This window comes from Phodopus roborovskii, unplaced genomic scaffold (genome assembly GCF_943737965.1).
Source record: "Phodopus roborovskii unplaced genomic scaffold, PHOROB, whole genome shotgun sequence".
In the NCBI taxonomy this organism is placed as follows: domain Eukaryota; kingdom Metazoa; phylum Chordata; class Mammalia; order Rodentia; family Cricetidae; genus Phodopus; species Phodopus roborovskii.
This window is the reverse complement of record NW_026126558.1, coordinates 22528699-22545802: the sequence shown is the minus strand read 5'-3', so window position 1 is coordinate 22545802 and position 17104 is coordinate 22528699. Positions and strand designations below refer to the sequence as shown.

Sequence of the window (17104 nt, the reverse complement as noted above, 5' to 3'; positions counted from 1 at the left end):
CATGTAAGAGTTTCCTGATATCCCAAAGTTCTTAGTGGTTTGAGTGAGCTGTTCCTGCTGGAACCTGCCCAGCCCCCATCTCTACAACCTACTAGGGGGTCTATACCCCCTGAAGACTTGAGAGCTTATTAGGACCAGGGGACCCTGCAGCAGTGTGGGCACTTACTTTTGAAGATTGTCAGGGGTACACACATCCTCATCATAGAGACCGTTTATGTCCAGCAGGGTACCTGGGGACAAAAGAGAGTGGTTACTGAAGTAGGGTCCAGCCAGCCTCAAGTGGACCCCATGGAGAGATTAGGGAGACACAAGGACTTTGGGTGCCTCTAGACAGCTGCCTAGGGCATGTCCCCTTCCTTCATCAAGGATCAGGTTCTGGTGGCCTCTTCTTGGGAAGCCCATGGTGAGCCCAGCCCCCTGCTTACCAATGGCCCACGGCTTCTCCTCCCCAGGTCCCAGGCGGCAGGGGTCCTTGTATCGAGTAAACAGTGAGTGCTGCTGCTCCAGTTTGTCATCTGTGGGAGGAATGAGGAGAGGAGTGCTCTGGCCTGCTGCCTCTGATTTGTGCCAGTTCCTCCTACCATATGTCACTAGGTTCCTGTCGCTTTGGTAACAACTACTCTGGGTTTATGGTTCTTTTGATATCCTATGGTCGGTACTGTGGTTCATCTGTCACTGGTTCTCTATGGCCTCAGATGTGCCCCCAACACATTGCTCCCTGTCCTCCGAGCCTTCCCAGATTCCATTGCAGACTGTTAGTAGGGACTACATGATGCTGCAGCTAGAACCCTGCTCTCTTCACAGACCTGTTTGCTTGGCCCCTGGGGAAGATGGGTATCACATGGCTCAGAACCATGTGTTCTGCCTACTTGCTGGATCAGTATAGTCTTTTTTGACTCCTGGGCTGGTAGAGGACACTGGGTTAGGGCTTCCTGGTGGGATCTCCTCCAAAAGCCTCTTCCTGTATGTGTTGTGACAAGAGTGTCCTGATCAGAACAGAGAGACCCATGCTGGGGCAGAATCTGGTGTGTCGAATGTGACAGCTTTGCTGTCCCACACAGCCGCAGAGGAAAATCATTCTGGGTTGGTGACTGTGTTCCATGATCGGCACTCATTCTCTTTGCCCATGCTGGAACTGCCACTGTTATCAAGAGATGCCTTCCTGGCCGTAAAAGGTTAAAACAGCTTTTACCTGCTACCATCAGGTGAGGGTACCATCTTGGACTCCAGGTGAGACCTTCAGGTTTCCTGTGGGCATGGAACCTGGGTCCATTGCAAGAGCAGTGAGTGTCCTTAACCCCTGAGCCACCATTGAGCCATCTTCCTTGCCTAGTTTAAGCCAGTATTATTGGAAGTTCCTCCCTTGTCCTGGGTTCACTTTTAGAGCATCTCCTTGTCTCTAGCTAGAGGCCCCTTGCTTTTTTGGGTAGTGTATGAGTTGTTCAATGCTAGGACTTCAGTGTGGGGCAAACACATCAGTCCTGCTAAAATTTCCTGCACACATTCATGAGGAACTGGAAATTCTTCAAACTATCTAGCTGTAGTCTGTGACTGTCCATGGAGCTTCAGACCTGAGAGTGGAGGAGTGTGACCTCACCAGAAGAACAGTTATCAAAGTTCAGATCTCCACAGATGACATCAAACACCACCAGTTCCTCCGGGTTGGCTGTGCTGGACGAGGAGGTAGATTTTCGGAAATCAGCTAGCCAGTCCTGAAGCAGGTCCAGTTGCTCACACCGGATGGCACTATCCTCTACAGATAGGACAGAGACCAAAGTATGAAGCTTGACCTGGACACCAGCCAGGGCCCAGGTATTAAACCCATCCCCCAGAAAATCCCAGTCTGTGGCCTACCTGGTGGGGCATGCAGGTGTGTGCAGGCGATATACCCAACGATTCTTTGGTCCTGAGGTGTGCTTCCCACCTGCACCTGAGGGAAGGCAGGGTGTCAGTGTTGGTACTAGCCAACCATTGCTGTTCTAGGTGCAAAGGGTCTCTGGCAACATTTAGAGCCCTCTGCTCAAGCTCTCACCATTGTGCTCTGTGGCAGGCTCCTGGCTAGACTCTGGGGCCCAATCTAGTAGAGGGCATGCCCTGCTTCTAGAAGTGTCTGGCTGGTTCTAGAGGCAGATATGCAAGAAAACATCAGCCTATAAAGTTACTTGGTTGGCCACAATCTGTGCAAGGCTTTGTGGGGAAGAAACAAGTTGCAGGCAAGTTCCTCCCAAATCCCTGGCATTTCCAGGTGACTGGAATACCCAGCTTCATGACTTTCCCATGTTCTCTTTTGAGACAGAATCTTGATATGGTTACACAAATCTGGATAATCTCAATCTTAAACTTACAGCAATCCTCTTGCCTCTGTTTCTCAAGTGCTGGGATCAGGAGTATGTACCACCATATTCAGCATTACATTCAGTCTTTTTAGTATTTGTTTATCATCATCATCATCATAGAGTGTGTGTGTGTGTCTACAGAAACCAGAATTGGAGTTGTGGTTGCTGGAATTCCTAACTCTGGTCCTCGTGATAAAGCAACATGCTTTTAACCATGGAGTCATATTCTTTATCCCCCTTTTAGTCTTTTGTCTACTCCCATTTAATGACTCTTTCCTCCTTTGGCCACACTCTCAACCTGACCTCCTATTGACCCTCCAATTTGAAATCAAAGCTAGTACCCACTGGAGGGGCCTTGGACACTGTCATCCTCCTGCTAGTCTGCCTTTGCCCTGTGTAGTTGCATAGTCCATTGCTTCATGAGTTTTTCGTTCATTTCTTTTTCAATATAGCATTTCTTTGTGTAGCCCTGGCTGTTCTGGGACTTCTCTGTAGACCAGGTTGACTTTCAACTCAATAGATTTTTCCTGTCTTGTTTTTTGAGTGCTGGCATTAAAGATGGGTGCCACCACTGCCCAGTGCTTCATGAGTTTTACCGGAAATGGTCTCCTGTAATCCCTCAGTTTTCGACCAGAGTTCTGATCAGTGTCCCTAGTTCTAGGCCCCTGGCATGGGCTGATCTCATCTTGAGTCCAGCTCTCTTTTCAGAGTAGCCTCTTCACAGCTCCATGCCTCCACTTTCCCCAAACCTGACCCTTTCTTTACTAGGGCACAGTTACATTGGGTGGACCTGGCTCAACAAGAAGTTAACTTGGGCAGATCATCTCTAATGCTGGCTTCATAAAAAAAAGGGTATCTTAGCTGGGTGGTGGCGGCGCATGCCTTTAATACCAGCACACGGGAGGCATAGGCAGGTGGATCTCTGAATTCGAGGCAAACCTGGTCTACAAGAGCTAGTTCCAGGACAGGCTCCAAAACCACAGAGAAACCCTGTCTCAAAAAACCAAAAAATAAAAAAAATAAAATAAGAGCATCTTAATTGTATATCCCAAAGACAATTCAGCAGCCACTTGCCTCTCCTGTGTGACTCAGCACAAGAATGAGCCCTTGTCTGTGCTGTGGCTCTGGAGGTGAGACAGACCACACATTACATCCCCTTCCACAACCTAAGGCCTCTGGTAGGTCCCTTATCACTGTCCAACTGCTGGATGCCACTCAAGAAGAGTCCTTCAATTGCATACTCTTCAGGGACTATTGTGGGGCCCTGTCCTCAGAAGTCTTTCGATAACACATCTTTGTCATATGTGAGCACCAGCTGCCCTCCCCAGATAATTAGTTATCTAATTCAGCTGGGTTTTCTGTGTTAATGAACCCCAGACCCAGGCACTTCCCAGAGAGGTGGACTACAGAAGCCAAGGTTCTTGTTCTATCCTGTGGCAAAGGACACAACAGTGGCCTCTCAGTCATTGTTCTTTCCTTTTGCTGCTGAAACTGAGTGGGTCTTCTCAGTCCTGTCCCCTGGATTTCTGCAACTCCACCCTCCTCCCCACAGCATGCATGCCTGTCCTCCTCATTGCCTATGGGTGAATGTCTGGCTATTTGATAATAGGCTCTATGGCCTGAACTCGGGCTGTTTCTAAATTCACATGTTCAGTTCAGACCCAAGGTGCAGCCACCTGGCACTCCTATCTGGGAACTAGCCCTGCAAAACCATGGACCATGGATGCATCTTGTTTATACAAGCACTTTTTAAAAGAATACAGTGCTCAAAGGGGTATACGACACTGCTGACCTTGTGTTCCTCAGGCAGCAGGTTTCTCCCACTGTATTTATTCTTCAGCCACACACACTTCAGCTTAGCATAGCTTCACATGCTCAGTGTGTACCATTTTATGGATGGGCTCATAGCATTTCAGATGGGAGCGTGTTAGTCCTGTTGGCCTCCCCATGCTGCTCATTGCCCCTTTCTGGGCTGTTGGTGTCTTTGTCAAGATTTTAGACAGTTGTCAGACTCAACCTTAGTATCACTTGCCCTAGGTTAAGTTCTGGATGAGGACAAAGGCATCCCTACTGGCCCTTTTACCAAGGTCCCACCTAGAGGGCGGGTACCACAGTAGTAAGGTGTGTGACCTTGACAACATTCACTTTATTATTTGCTGGGACTTAGTGGTTCCTATGGCATACCCTGAGGACCTGCTGAATCCTGTGTTTCTCTTACAAAAACAAACAATCACACTGAGAGGCTGAGCTCTTTAGTTCTGCTGGCACAGAGTATCAGTTAAAAAAAAAAAAAAAAACAAAACAAAAAAAAAACGTCCTTCATGAAGAGGCCCATTTTTCAGGAATCCATGGAATAAACTAGGAGAGCAGGACTCAGTGAGGAAGGTGGCAGAGAGGGACTGCTGGACACATCCTCCCAATGTCCCCAGCTCCTCTTCAGATGAGCCTGGCCCTCTTAATGTGACAGGAGGACAGTCAGACCCCAGTCCAACGGGGCACAGCTCTACTCTCAAAGGCAACGTCTGGCCGGACAAGCAGTCCAAAAAATACCTGAGTCAAGGGAGAACTGGCTTGTGGTTGGAAAGACTAAGACCAGCAGAGCATGGGACATGGAGGACCCTCGGGTGGTCTGGAAAGGGCAGTAAGAGGAATCAGACCTAGTAAGGAGGAGACTGTCTCACTGAAAGAAGTCAAGACAGCCACATCATAGTGGGCCAGTGCAGAGAGGAGGTTCACCAAGATGGTGTAGTGAAGAACCTGGGATAAACTGAGCAGACACAAGTTGCAGCCAAGGTGGATGGTTTCTTCTGGGTTCAGATGGGAGGACCTGAGTGAGGACATTGGGGCAGATGCTGACCTTAGAAGTAAATGAGGTGTACCCAGGAGTCAGCCAGATTGAAGGATGAGCTCTGGTATGAGATCTGAGTTACCAGCAAGGGTAGCAAGTAAAGTAGGGGACTCTGAGAAGTAAAGAGCTGGCTATAATAGCTTATCCCAACCTTCTTCTATAAGAAAACAAGACTATCAGGTGGTGGTGCATGCTTTTAATCTCAGAGCTTGGAAAGCAGAGGAAAGTGGATCTGGGAGTTCTAGGACACAGTCTGGTCTAGATAGTTCCAGAACAGCCAGGGCTACACAGAAAAACTGTCTGGAAAAACAAAACAACAAAAACAAGCTGGTACTATCAGACCTGTCAAGGTGTTAAGAGATGTTGCAAACAAAGTTTGAAATGCAAAATAAATATTGGCCAGCTCAAAAAAAGTTTTGGAATGGCATGAGCCAACATATCTGCTGACCAGTTTGAAAACTACGAAGTAAAGGGAGACATTAATGATAGAGGAGAGGCTGTCCCAAGAAGACAGTTGTCTTTAGAACTGTTCCAGGGTATCAAATGAAGGAGGATAGTTGGGACAGTGGATTGTTCTGCATAGCAGTAGTCTGGGGGTGGATGTCTCTAGGCTCACAGCCTTCTGTATCAGGCCAAGGGGACACACCTTTCCACTGATGCCAAATATATCCACAAATGCAACACAAATGAACCATATGTCAGAATAGGAAGGCTGGAGCTGTGTGTCAGAAGACCTGTGCCTGTGACTAGAAAGTTGGGGACCCTAACTCTAGCAGAGCCATGCGAGAGACCTTGGCACCCCAGGGTGGGGACATAGAATGCCTGCCTTGTCCTTAACAGGCAGATGGAGTTCACTGTGCCCTTACTCCCAGCAAGCACTGGCTCAGTTAAGACTGAAAAGTGAGAGAAACCTGCCCTGGGCCACAGTCAGGGTCCCCTGACAAAGCAACCCTTCAGTCAGATCTCACTTTTAAGGGGAAAACCACGGGCAAAACAGCTGCTGCCCCTGGGTCAGAAAGCCACATCTGCATCAGATGGCCAAATGATGCTTCAGAAAACTGGATTCACTAGCAGTGGCCTTTAAATAGAGAACAAAAAGTTGACACTGAATATCTCAGGCTCTGTCAAAGATAACGTGTAATGACCAAATTACCATAGTCTGTCTAAAACCTCCAACTGCATGCAAATTAGCAGAAATAATCATGATTCACTTTAATTAGTGACTATGGAAATGAAGCCAAGCTGTGGGCAGGCAGCCTGGCAGGGCAGCTGCTAACAACCAGAAGGGGGCTGTCCTGGCCAATGAAGCTAGAGGTCTCAGTGGCTGAGTGTGGTCTTTGGCCTGGAGACCTGAGAGCTCATATGCTGGCCTGCACCCATGTTCTACTCTGGTCTCTGCCATGTGTGAATAGAGATGGGGCTTGTCTCCTCTTCCATCCCTTATCACAGCAAGCACCACCATCCTCATGTTCACCGCAGGATACTGGGTCACACCTATCACACTTCACAGATGAGTAAATGACTGAGAAACTGGCCAGATCACTCAGCCTGAGTCCATGGGTTTTCTGTGCTTGAGCTGGGGGCTGTGAGTTCAGTTCCATGAAAAGCTTTGTCTGGCTCCCAATTTACCCCATCGAGGCAGTGAGGATTCCCAGGACATAGGATTGGTAGGGGCTATGACCCATTTTGTCATGTGTTTGGGGAGAGCTGGTGTGTAGCCCTCAGGCAGAGCTGAGAATGCCTACCTTGAGAAACAGAGCTCCCTTGGAGGCCAGGGCATCGAAGCTGCACCCATTGGGGTAACAGTGATAGGCCACGTCCATGACAGGGTAGCGGCTGGCAAAGAAGAGACCACTGTTGAGACACTTGAAATTGCAGCAACCATGGCAGCCATAGACCCCGACGTCATACAGGATGTACTCAAAGTAGCCGTGTAGCTGCTCTTTCAACTTAGCAGCTGCACGCTTGTCAAACACCTCCTGCAGGCACAGGAAGTCCAGATTGGCTGGGAAGAAGGCCGAGACCTCATGGTCAAAGGCTTCATCAGGGTGCCGCCTCCTGCGTGCTGCTGTCTTCTTCACCACTGACGTCTTATACAAGAGCTTGCTGTTGACTCCTGGCTCTCCACTGCCACCGCCATCTTGCCCAGGCCGTGCCTTCACCAGGGATTCCCTGGAGGCTGAGGGGCTGCCCAGGCTCCCAGAATCCCCATCTCGCTGATTGTGGTTGGGCGTCTGACCCTTTGGGGCCCCACCAGCCCCATTCCTGGCTTGATTCCCAGTAGCAGGGTCATCAGCTTCTGGTGGTCGGCCTCCTTCATCACCACCAATTCGCACAATGCAGCTGTCCTCAAGGCTGCCATCAGCCGGGTCCCCAGAGGCTGGGCCATTGGCAGCCTCATCACTGGGGTGACGCCCTCCATCCCCTTTGTATTCCACAGAGGCCGTCCTCTTAATGCTACCAGGGACAGCTCTAGCTCCGTCACTGCCCTGTGGAGACACCAGGCTGCTGAAGCTGGCTGCACTGATGGAAGTGTTGGTGGGAGAATCAATGTAAATTTTGATCTGAGGCCGGGCGGCCCCATTGCGGATTCTCTGCCCAATCTCTTTGGCCCGTGCTTGGGTATTGAAAACATTGTTGAGCCTCGCGAGTGAGTCAGGAAGAAGGCAGACATTGGCCGTGGCAAAGCAAAAGCTTTTGCCAGCCCCTGTGCCCTTCCATTCACTAAGCAGGGCTGCCCCACCAGCTGGGCTCTTGTCCTCTAGCCGGGAGTAGGAGTAGGGCCTGCGGGCAGACTGCAGTGGAGACCAGAAAATGAACCCAAGAAAGGCAAAAGGTAATGCAGCCACAAACAGAGCCAGGTAGACTGGCGTGAAGAGTACAGTGCAGAACAGCTGCAGGCAGCAAGGGTCATCTGCCCTCTGGCGCTTCTCATACGTGGTGGGTATGAAGGAGGCCACCAGCCGGTCCACCAACCAGTAACATGGGAAGATGAGGGCCCAGGACACAGCGTGGAGGGCGGACAGACAGCTATTAGGAAAGGGAGTCGTGTACAAAACCATCGCAGCTCACTGGGCGCCGCAGCCGGCTCTACTACATGGTGTCCGTGGCAGATGCAGCACTTTCCCGGGCAGGGGTGGGCAAGCTGAGAGCAGGAGGAGGACAGGTCACCTCCTGGCAAGATGTGACTCTAGGTAATTAGTGGTAATTGTCCTGAAGACATTCATGGTTCACCTCAAGGGGCCATTCTGGGACACCAAAGCTTGTTGAGAACCTGGAGAAACAGAGTGAGGGAGATCGTTACTATAATTAGATTGTTCTGAAAACCAGAGAATCAGTTTTACCTGGAGTGTTACAGGGCCAGAAGAATGCCCCACCACATTTCATTTGCCTATATAGTTTTGTTTTCTTGAAATAAACAGCTTTGTATATGGTTGTCACTAACTGGCTGTCTTGACTCTGTAATTTAATTGCTTAAAAAATGGCTCATGTTTACAAAAGGGCACAGCTTTGTGGGTACAAAGGGGTGTGTTACAATTTGAGAGTGTGCCTGGCTTAACACTGGATAGAAGCAAGTGAAGCCCTTTAGGAGCCAGCGCTGTGTTTAAAATGGGCAGGCAGCAGCCTTGGTTACCTTTAATATGCTGCAAATATGTTTACCTTTTATCTAGTGCCAACTAGGCCAGGAAAGACAAAAGGGGCCAAAGGTTACAGGGCCGAGGGCAGAGTGGCTGGCTGGGCAGAAGAGCAGGGAAGCCTCATTCACATGCAGTCTGCTCTGACCATGGTCCAGCTTCCTGAGCAACAGACTAAGTAAGCTGTATGTCCTATGCCACGGTGCCCTGGCAGAACTCTAACCAGGGGTACCCAGGCATAGACCGTTTCACCAGCTTTCAGAATGAAGAGTTTACCCAGTTACCCTGACAGTCCCCTGGATACGTGAGAAGCTTCCTGGGTCTGGGTCAAAGCTTTATTAGTTCTCTAGCTTATCTTCCAAGATGCAGCTTCAGGCAAAGCCAATAGCCACCTATATACATCCATCCTGGGTCTCTGCCCATGCTGTACTGAGTCACACTAGTCTCCAAAGCAGGCCTGACCACACCCAGGCAGGTGCACTGACTGTGCTGATTACCCAGTCAATAAAGACAAAATTCTGTGTTTACCCAGCTTCCAGGGTCCCACACTGTTCATGCTGAGGGGGAAATGCTCCATGAATGAGCTGCATTTTGGTTTCTAGGCCAGGCAGGTAAGCTCAAAGTTTGTTTCTTTCACCGATCAACACCCCTTATACCCCTGACACCTCAGTAGGTCTGGACCTAGCTGCCATCATTCATCCTGGCCCTATATTTTCTCTTCCCTCCTGAGACCTCCATCATCCAAATTAGAGACTTAGATATCATCCATACAACCCTCCTTCAGTCCTCCTGTCCCATCTGTCCCTCTGCCCCCAATGAAACATCTCATTATGAACTGAGAACGGCATCACAATTCATCCACTGTATCAGACTGCACTGACACAGTGGCTGGAGGGATATTTCTTTGCAGCCTGCTCACCTGCTATGCTCACCTCCTACTCACTTGGACATTGGTGCCAGGACCTTACCCTGAGGCCCTTCCTTAGCTCTGCTTCTTGCTCCCTCACCCTGTCCACAGTTCAGCTTAGACATCAGCTTTCTAGAGAGGATTCTTCATTTCCTTGCCTGGGAAGCTTAGGTACTTCTGCTGTGGATGCTTGTCCCCCAGAACAGTGACCTGGTCTTTGCAGTTTATGTCACTTGTACTTGGGATATGCCTACCTCCCTAGAAAATGAAGAGCTTTAAGAGGGAAGGGGCTATGCAAAGGTTTCAGGGAGTCTGGAGGTGAAAATGGCAGGTCCTTAAGAGATAGGATAAATGAACAAAGGAGATCATGATGTTAGTACCAGAGAGGAGGCATCCATTTTCTCCAGCTGTTGGGGGAGGTGGGGATTTCTCCACAGCTGTCAGCCCTGCAGCCACCATCCCCAAGGCTGATGAGGGAGGACCAGGGCTTCATGACCAAAGAGGGCCTTAAGCTGGTGGCTGTGCCTAATTCTGATGAACAAGAAGCACAAAGATTTTACTTTCCTCAAGGGAAGGTCACAGTTTGGAGCAACAGGTGTGTCTACACAAGCACAGTCAAGTGAGGACTTCTCTATGAAAGCCAAACCTGGTCTGAGGACATCCAGCAACCTCCCACATCTGCTGCCTGGCTTGGGTGATGCCAGAGCACTGTTGTTTAATATCCCAACCACTTACCAGAGGGAGGACTCCAGCTTGGAGCCAGAGCCACAGCTCACTCCTTATCACACTTGGCAGGGTGTGCTCACCCAATTTACAGCCCTCAATGAGGAGCTGGCAGAACCCCCTCCTGGCTAGAGGGAGAAATACAGGATATGGAGAGGCCCATACCAACCCACCTCTGCCAGACCTGGGGCCAGAGGCAGACCCTGCAGGAGCAAAAAGCAATTGGATGGAGTCTCTTGAGGCATCCCAGACACCAGCGGTTCCTGAATTCAGCACCAAGACCTTAGGGGAGGGTCCCATCCATACTCCTTGGGCCACTGGAATGTCACCTTAGGTCTTGAGCAGGCCCACTCCCAAGGCTCCCTTCCTCTTTCCCTCTGTATCACGGTTGTCTAAGATCACTAGTGTCCCGTCTCACGTTTGTGCAGTACTCAGAAGGGTCTGCTTAACATTTCTCTCTTTATTCCTTCCCTCCCTTCCTCTCTCCCTCTGCTGACAAAGTCCAGGCTCATAATCTCTGTCTGGGCTCTTTGTGTTCCTGTGTTTGTGCTCTCTTCCCCCTTCCACCCTGGCTCCAGCCACAGAGTCCTCCAGCTGCAGCTTCTGCCAGACCCTCTGCACCTGCTTGCAGCTGTTTCCTGTAACTCCCTTCTGGACTCCTGTCACCCCTTCTGTACCCTTTGCGGCTCAGCTGAAACTTCTCTCCTTCAGGGGACTCTTCCTTGACCCCGTCAAGTCATTTTGTGACCACAGCCCCTTCCTACATCAGGCTATCACTTGCTGGAGCTCTTGCTAGGACTCCCTCCAGCATAAGCTCCATGAAGAGTCTATGTGAGGCCAGGCTTGGCCACCCTGTCTGGGGAGGGAAGTAGCAAATGCAGAAACCCACTAAGGAATGAACAGACTGCTGATCTGAGTACCCACTCAGGTGGAGAAGCTCTTATGACGTCAGTATTCCTGTGGTAAGAGTTGGGTTTGACCTGTGAGCAATAATGTGGGCTATGTGGATGACATATGGAGAAAGTATCAAGAAGGAGGTAGGTTTATACCTCTAAGAGCCACTGTGGTGTCCACAGCAACCCTGTGAGTCAAGGTTTCCTTCATCAAAGGCTTCTTGAGAAAAATTACCCAATTCTGTCATCCCATGTGGCTCAACCCTGGCATTGGCTAATCAGATTGGGATCAGCTATTGGCTGGGATGGGGCTTTAGGGGATGAGGAGAGAGAATCCATCTTCAGCTGCCCCCCCTTTTTTTGTACAAAGATAGGGTTTCTCTGTAGCTTTGGAGCCTGTCCTGGAACTCACTCTGTAAACCAAACTGGTCTCCAATTCACAGAGATCTGCCTGCCTCTGCCTCCGAGTGCTGGGATTAAAGACGTGCCCCCTGCCCACCTGCTGCCCCCACTCTTGTGGCCCCAGAAACTCTCTGGCAGAGTTTCTAGTTTGCAGTTATCTTTCTGTCTGCCCTGGGCAGGCATGGGCATGTTTCTGGTCTCCACTGTAGGGCTGGTGGAGGGGGAGGATCTGGGGTGGCAGTTCCAGGGGCCAGTGGGGGCTGGACCACCACAATGACCCTCAAAGATGAGGCGGCTTTAGTCCCTTGGTTCTCCATGGTGCCACTACAAATCCTTCACAGCTACTCCAGGTCTCCTCTTCAGCAGTGCCCTGTAGAGGTCCTTCCTGGGTGCTGCCATCTGCCATGCCCTGCACTGGCTCCCTTGTCTACACATAGGAAGCTGCTGCTACAGAACACACAGAAGGGACTGCCACAGACGAGGCTGTTTCTAAAGCTCTGCATAATTATTTTGTCTCAGGGAAATGAAAGGAGGGTAAACAAACAGCACACATTAATTAGTCTGATCTACATTTTCCTCATGAAAGAGGAGCGCTGCAGTTAAACTGAGAGGATGGTGACTTCCCAGAGTTTTCAGATGCTCATTGAGTAGCCATGGAAGGGTGTGGCTTCCCCAGGCTCGCCCACACAGGCAGGTGCTCAGTTGCACCCTGCTTATTTCCCCTTTCCTTGTCTGCATGGGGTCAGGCATGTGTTTGGCGTTGGACATGGGATCCCACCCTCCCCGCCATTCCTTCCTCTTTTCCATGTATGGTAGCTTTGCAAGCAAGACCTGTCATGGACCCTCTTAAAGGGTTAGCAGTTTCCTCCAAGGCCATGCATGCTGAACTTCTGTACTTCAACCTCTTAGGTTAGGTGGATCATTCAAGGTTTTTTACATTAAGACCAACAGTCACTTTTGGGTTGGCCTCCTTTGCAAATCCTAATGCATAGTTTCTAGGTTACTAGAAGCCATATCTCTTTCCCTCCATAGTATGGAGGGGAAGTCCTGAATATTCTCAGGTCCTCAGTCCTCAGGGATCCTAGCAGGAATCCTGATCCCTTCACTGTGAGCTGTGCAGTTATGACTGGGAGCTTTATGGCGCCTCAAGGCAGGACTCCTGGGAGCCAGCCTATTGGTCCTAGATGTCAAAACCAGGATTTCTCTTTTCACCTGAGCTTCATGGTTTTGCTCACTCAGCCAGGGAGGCAGGCTAGCCTAAGTGACATGCTGGCACTGATGTCAGGCATGGGGCAGCAGTGCCTACCTCTAATGTTTCTATGAGGACTAGATGGCACCGTTCTGGTGGCCTGGTACCCCTTCCCCGAAGCCACCCCATGTATCTTCTCTCCCCAGGTAGTAGTTTCTGCATTGTTAAAGGGCTGGCCTGAGCCAACCCACAGGACTTCCAGGACCCTGACTGAAGCAAAGTGCTTTCTGGATCCTTACAGATGCCACTTAAACTGTTTGAGCCAAAGCCAAAGCCTTCACTAACTTGCCCCTCCCCTCTGCAGTGAGGACTGGGCTGGGCTATGCATGAGGAGACAGAGAGCTCTATGGGTCACAGACTGATGCAGGTAGAAGAGGAACTTAGCCAAGGGATGTTTGGAAGCCCAGAAAACCCTTAGTCCATATGGAAGAGGAAAAGGTGGACAACTTCTCTGCAAGACCTTAAGAATATAGAGCCAGGCATTTGTGGACAGCCCAAGGCATCAGTAGCAAACAGCTTCCAGGTGGCCATTCATAAAAGTTAACCTGAAGGCACCTGACTTCTAATCAGTAATTTGTGTGACCACAATATGGGAAGGGGACTATGGCTTCTTTGAAGTCTGAGTTAAACCTTAGATGTATGCATGTGGGCCCAGGGTTTCTGATCTTCCCTCACCAGTGAGGGGAATCCTTGGGAATGGTCCTGTCTGGGCAGACTCTGGAAAGCAGGCTTGTTCCCATTGAGTATCAAATGACCAGGGTTGCCAGACCTGATACATGGACCTGGTTGGCATGCTGATTCAGAGAACACACATTCAGAGTAGCTCCAAGGATGCTGTGTGGAAGCTGACTTTGAATCTGAATGCCTCCTTCAGTGGGAAGGTAAGAAAGCCACCAGTTTTCTGAGCAAAGCAAGTCCTGACCCCTGTGTGGAAGCCCAGGCCATCTCTGAGGGCTCTCTGAACTTTTGGAAGGCTGGTAATTGCTCCATTTGGCATTGTCTGGGGCTTGTCCCTCCTTTACTGCCCTGTCTTCTGACCCTCAAGCCTGCTGAGCTCTTTTTCCCACTGTGAGTTGGAGTCTTGGAGCAAAATGTCCTCCAAGTCTTTGAGTCTAAACAGGAGCTCCAGGTTTCCACAGGAAAGGCCTATGGATTGCTCCAATCCAATTATCTGAATGTGTCTGCATTCACCAGCGGCTGTGAGATCAGGCCAGCCCATTCTGCCTGGATGCTGCCACGGAGGAGTTGGCATGGCAACGTGTGCTCTGAGCTGCTGAAACTTGGAGTCAGCTCATTGCTAGGAGGACAGAAAGACTGACGAGAGACAGATGCGTTTCTGAGTTGGGGGAGGGGTTGAAAGAGCCATATCCTAGATAGAATTAGGGTTTCAAGTCTACCATAAATACACAGGCTGTAGCAGTGATGCCTCTCAGACACAGGTAAATGCCTATTCATATTTCTCAATCCAAAGCACCCCAGCTCCACCTACATCCTGCTGCTTGGCTTCACTTCTCTGGCAGTGGTGGCAGACACACTGCCCTGCTCCACTGCAAGGTGTTATACCAGCCAGCCACAGTGAGCAGCGCTGTAGCACTGGGATCAGTCTAAGTGTTCCCTGGAACTCCTATCAGACCACTTAGGAAAGAAGTCTACATTTTCTCTGAGATGGAAGAGTACAATGAGAGCCTGCAGCTTCTAGAGCCTTCCTTGAGAATGAATCCAGATCAGGGGCAAACAGACCTTAGGGCTAGAATGGAGAAGTCAAGTCTTCATAACATGTTTGAGCTCTGATCTGTCTGCCTAAAGCCACACAGCCTGTAGACTTTCTAATTTGTGAGCCAGAACATTCCTTTCCTTTTCTCTAGTCACTTTAGAGCTTTGATTTATCTGTGTACACCAGGTATGTGATCTTTCTAAAGCTAAGTTTTTCTCAGATGTGCATAACTCCTGTGTTGCCCCTAGCTGTGCACTGGCGGGGTAGAGCTATCCTCCTGAGTCAAGGCCCTATAGACAGGTCCATGTGCCTCAAGGCATCCCTTGGAGATAGCAATCCGAGTAGAGTAGACAGAAGTTGCAACCACAAGCTCTGAGTGCAGGTATGTGGAGTCAGGGGTCCTGATGAGTATTAGACAAGTTGAATGAGGGATGCTCTAAGCCTTGGTTTCCTTTTGTATTAGATGTGGATGAAAATTGCTTGGACTAGTTCAGTGGCTCTTAACCTTCCTAATGCTGTGATCCTTTAATACAGTTCTTCATTTTATCGTTGCTACTTCATAACTGTAATTTTGCTATTGTTATGAATCATAATGCAAGTATCTGTTTTCTGATGGTCTTAGTCAACTCCTGTGAAAAGGTCAATGGACTCCCAAAGGGGTCACTTCCCACAGGTTGAGAACCACTGGACTAGTTGGAGATAGCAAACATTTCAGCACTTGTGCAGAGCCTGCCTTGTTTCTATGTTATCATGAGCACCACTACTACTGTGTTCCCCTTGCCTCAAAGGCTCTCAAAGAGCTGGGCTGTAGTGCCTCCTTAGCATCTTTGAGAGCCTGAATTTTGTTCCAAGAACTGGAAGGAAAGGGAAGGGAAGGGAAGAGAAGGGAAAGAAGGGAAGGGAGAGGAGGGGAGGGGTAGGGAGGGGAGGGAAGTAAACAAAAGGGAGGGGAGGGGAGGGGAGGGAAGAGCCTTTGAAGTTTTCTCATGGGGCTGGTTGGCCTTACAGAAGAGTGCCTGCTCTCCTGGATGATGGGGGCAACGACACTGTGGGGGATGTACAGGGCTGCACCAAGCTCTCTATCATGAGCTGCTCATATAAGCCAGAGTCATAGGCTTCTGTAGAAGCCAAGTGCAGCCAAGGGTCCATAAAATTTTCAAAAAGAAACTTTCTGTGAGAGCTATTAATTCATGATGTGGTTTCTGAGAATAGGAATGGGCTGGGAGCAGCTCTGAGGTATTCTTTCCACCAGCCAGCCTGGGCATTTCCATGGCAGAATTAAAAAAGCTCAGATGGAGCCATCTAGTGTGTGCTTAGAAAGCACACCTCAGCTAGGTCAGAGGAAGGGGTGCAGGGGTGCTCAACCAATCTGGCCGCTCTAGTCTCTGCTGCTTACCCTTCCAGATTTTGCAGTTGATGACAAAGGACACTGCTAGGGAAGCTGGATGTAGCTAGGTCCTAAATCCTCACCCGAGCCTCCTCACATTCCCATCATTCCTGATACTATATCCTGCCTGAACCAGATTCATCTGATAAAGTTGGCTGAAGCAGAAGCCACAGGGCTTCTCCCAGTCCCGTGCCCTTGTGGAGGTTGAGACCAGTGGAGCCAAGATGTACTGGCTAGTCTGAAGTCAATTTGACACAAGCTAGAGTCATCTGAGAGGAGGGAACCTCCACTGAGAAAATATCTCCATATGTTTGGGTCACAGGCAGGCCTGTAGGGCATTTTCTTAATTAGTAATTGATCAGGGAGAGCCCAGAGCATCATGGGTGGTGACACCCGTGGACTGGTGGTCCTGGGTTCTATAAGAAAGCAGGCTGAGCAAGCCATAAGGAGCAAGCCAGTAAGGAGCTCTCCTCCATTGCTCATGCCTCCAGGAATCACACCCCACACACACCCCCCATCCCCAGTTTGAATTCCTGCCTTGGCCTACCTCAATAGACTGACTTAGGGTATTTAAGCCAAATAATCCCCTTTCTCCCTAAGTTGCTTTTGGTGTGTTCCGTCACAACAACAGTAACTGTAACTAAGATACATGGATTCTGGGTTTCAAATTCAGGTCTCATGCCAGCACACCAATCACCTTACACACTGAGCCACCACCCCAGCCCAGCTTGTTTGTTTTTTGAGGCTGGGTTTTGATGTTCTGAAGTTTATTCTGTAGCCCAGGCTGGCCTCCCTTCTGACAGGATGCAAGGACTCTTGGCTCTGGCTACACCAGTTATATGTACCCAGATTGCTAGTGTGGACAAAGATGCATTTCTACACAGCAGTGACTTCTTAAGGGAGGAACACGTTTTTCTTGGGTGAAAGTCTGGGCAGACTTTGTTCACATGTCTCCAAAATGAGGCTAGGACTTTTACCTCTAGAGCAGCTAGAGGCAGCAGACAAAGTAA

At 49.7% G+C, this 17104-nt stretch overlaps 1 protein-coding gene across 1 annotated transcript in view; it reads right to left on the bottom strand.

Annotated features, from left to right (window-relative positions):
- The window catches only part of Smpd3 (sphingomyelin phosphodiesterase 3), a 79238-nt gene that overhangs the window by 2244 nt on the left and 59890 nt on the right, over nucleotides 1–17104 (bottom strand). The window contains exons 2-6 of the mRNA XM_051201617.1: nucleotides 6930–8458; nucleotides 1855–1930; nucleotides 1598–1753; nucleotides 426–515; nucleotides 167–230 (exon numbers count right to left, since the gene is read on the bottom strand). Of these exons, the coding sequence (XP_051057574.1) occupies nucleotides 167–230; nucleotides 426–515; nucleotides 1598–1753; nucleotides 1855–1930; nucleotides 6930–8246 (1703 nt within the window). The 5' untranslated portion in view covers nucleotides 8247–8458. The remainder of the gene's footprint in view (nucleotides 1–166; nucleotides 231–425; nucleotides 516–1597; nucleotides 1754–1854; nucleotides 1931–6929; nucleotides 8459–17104) is intronic.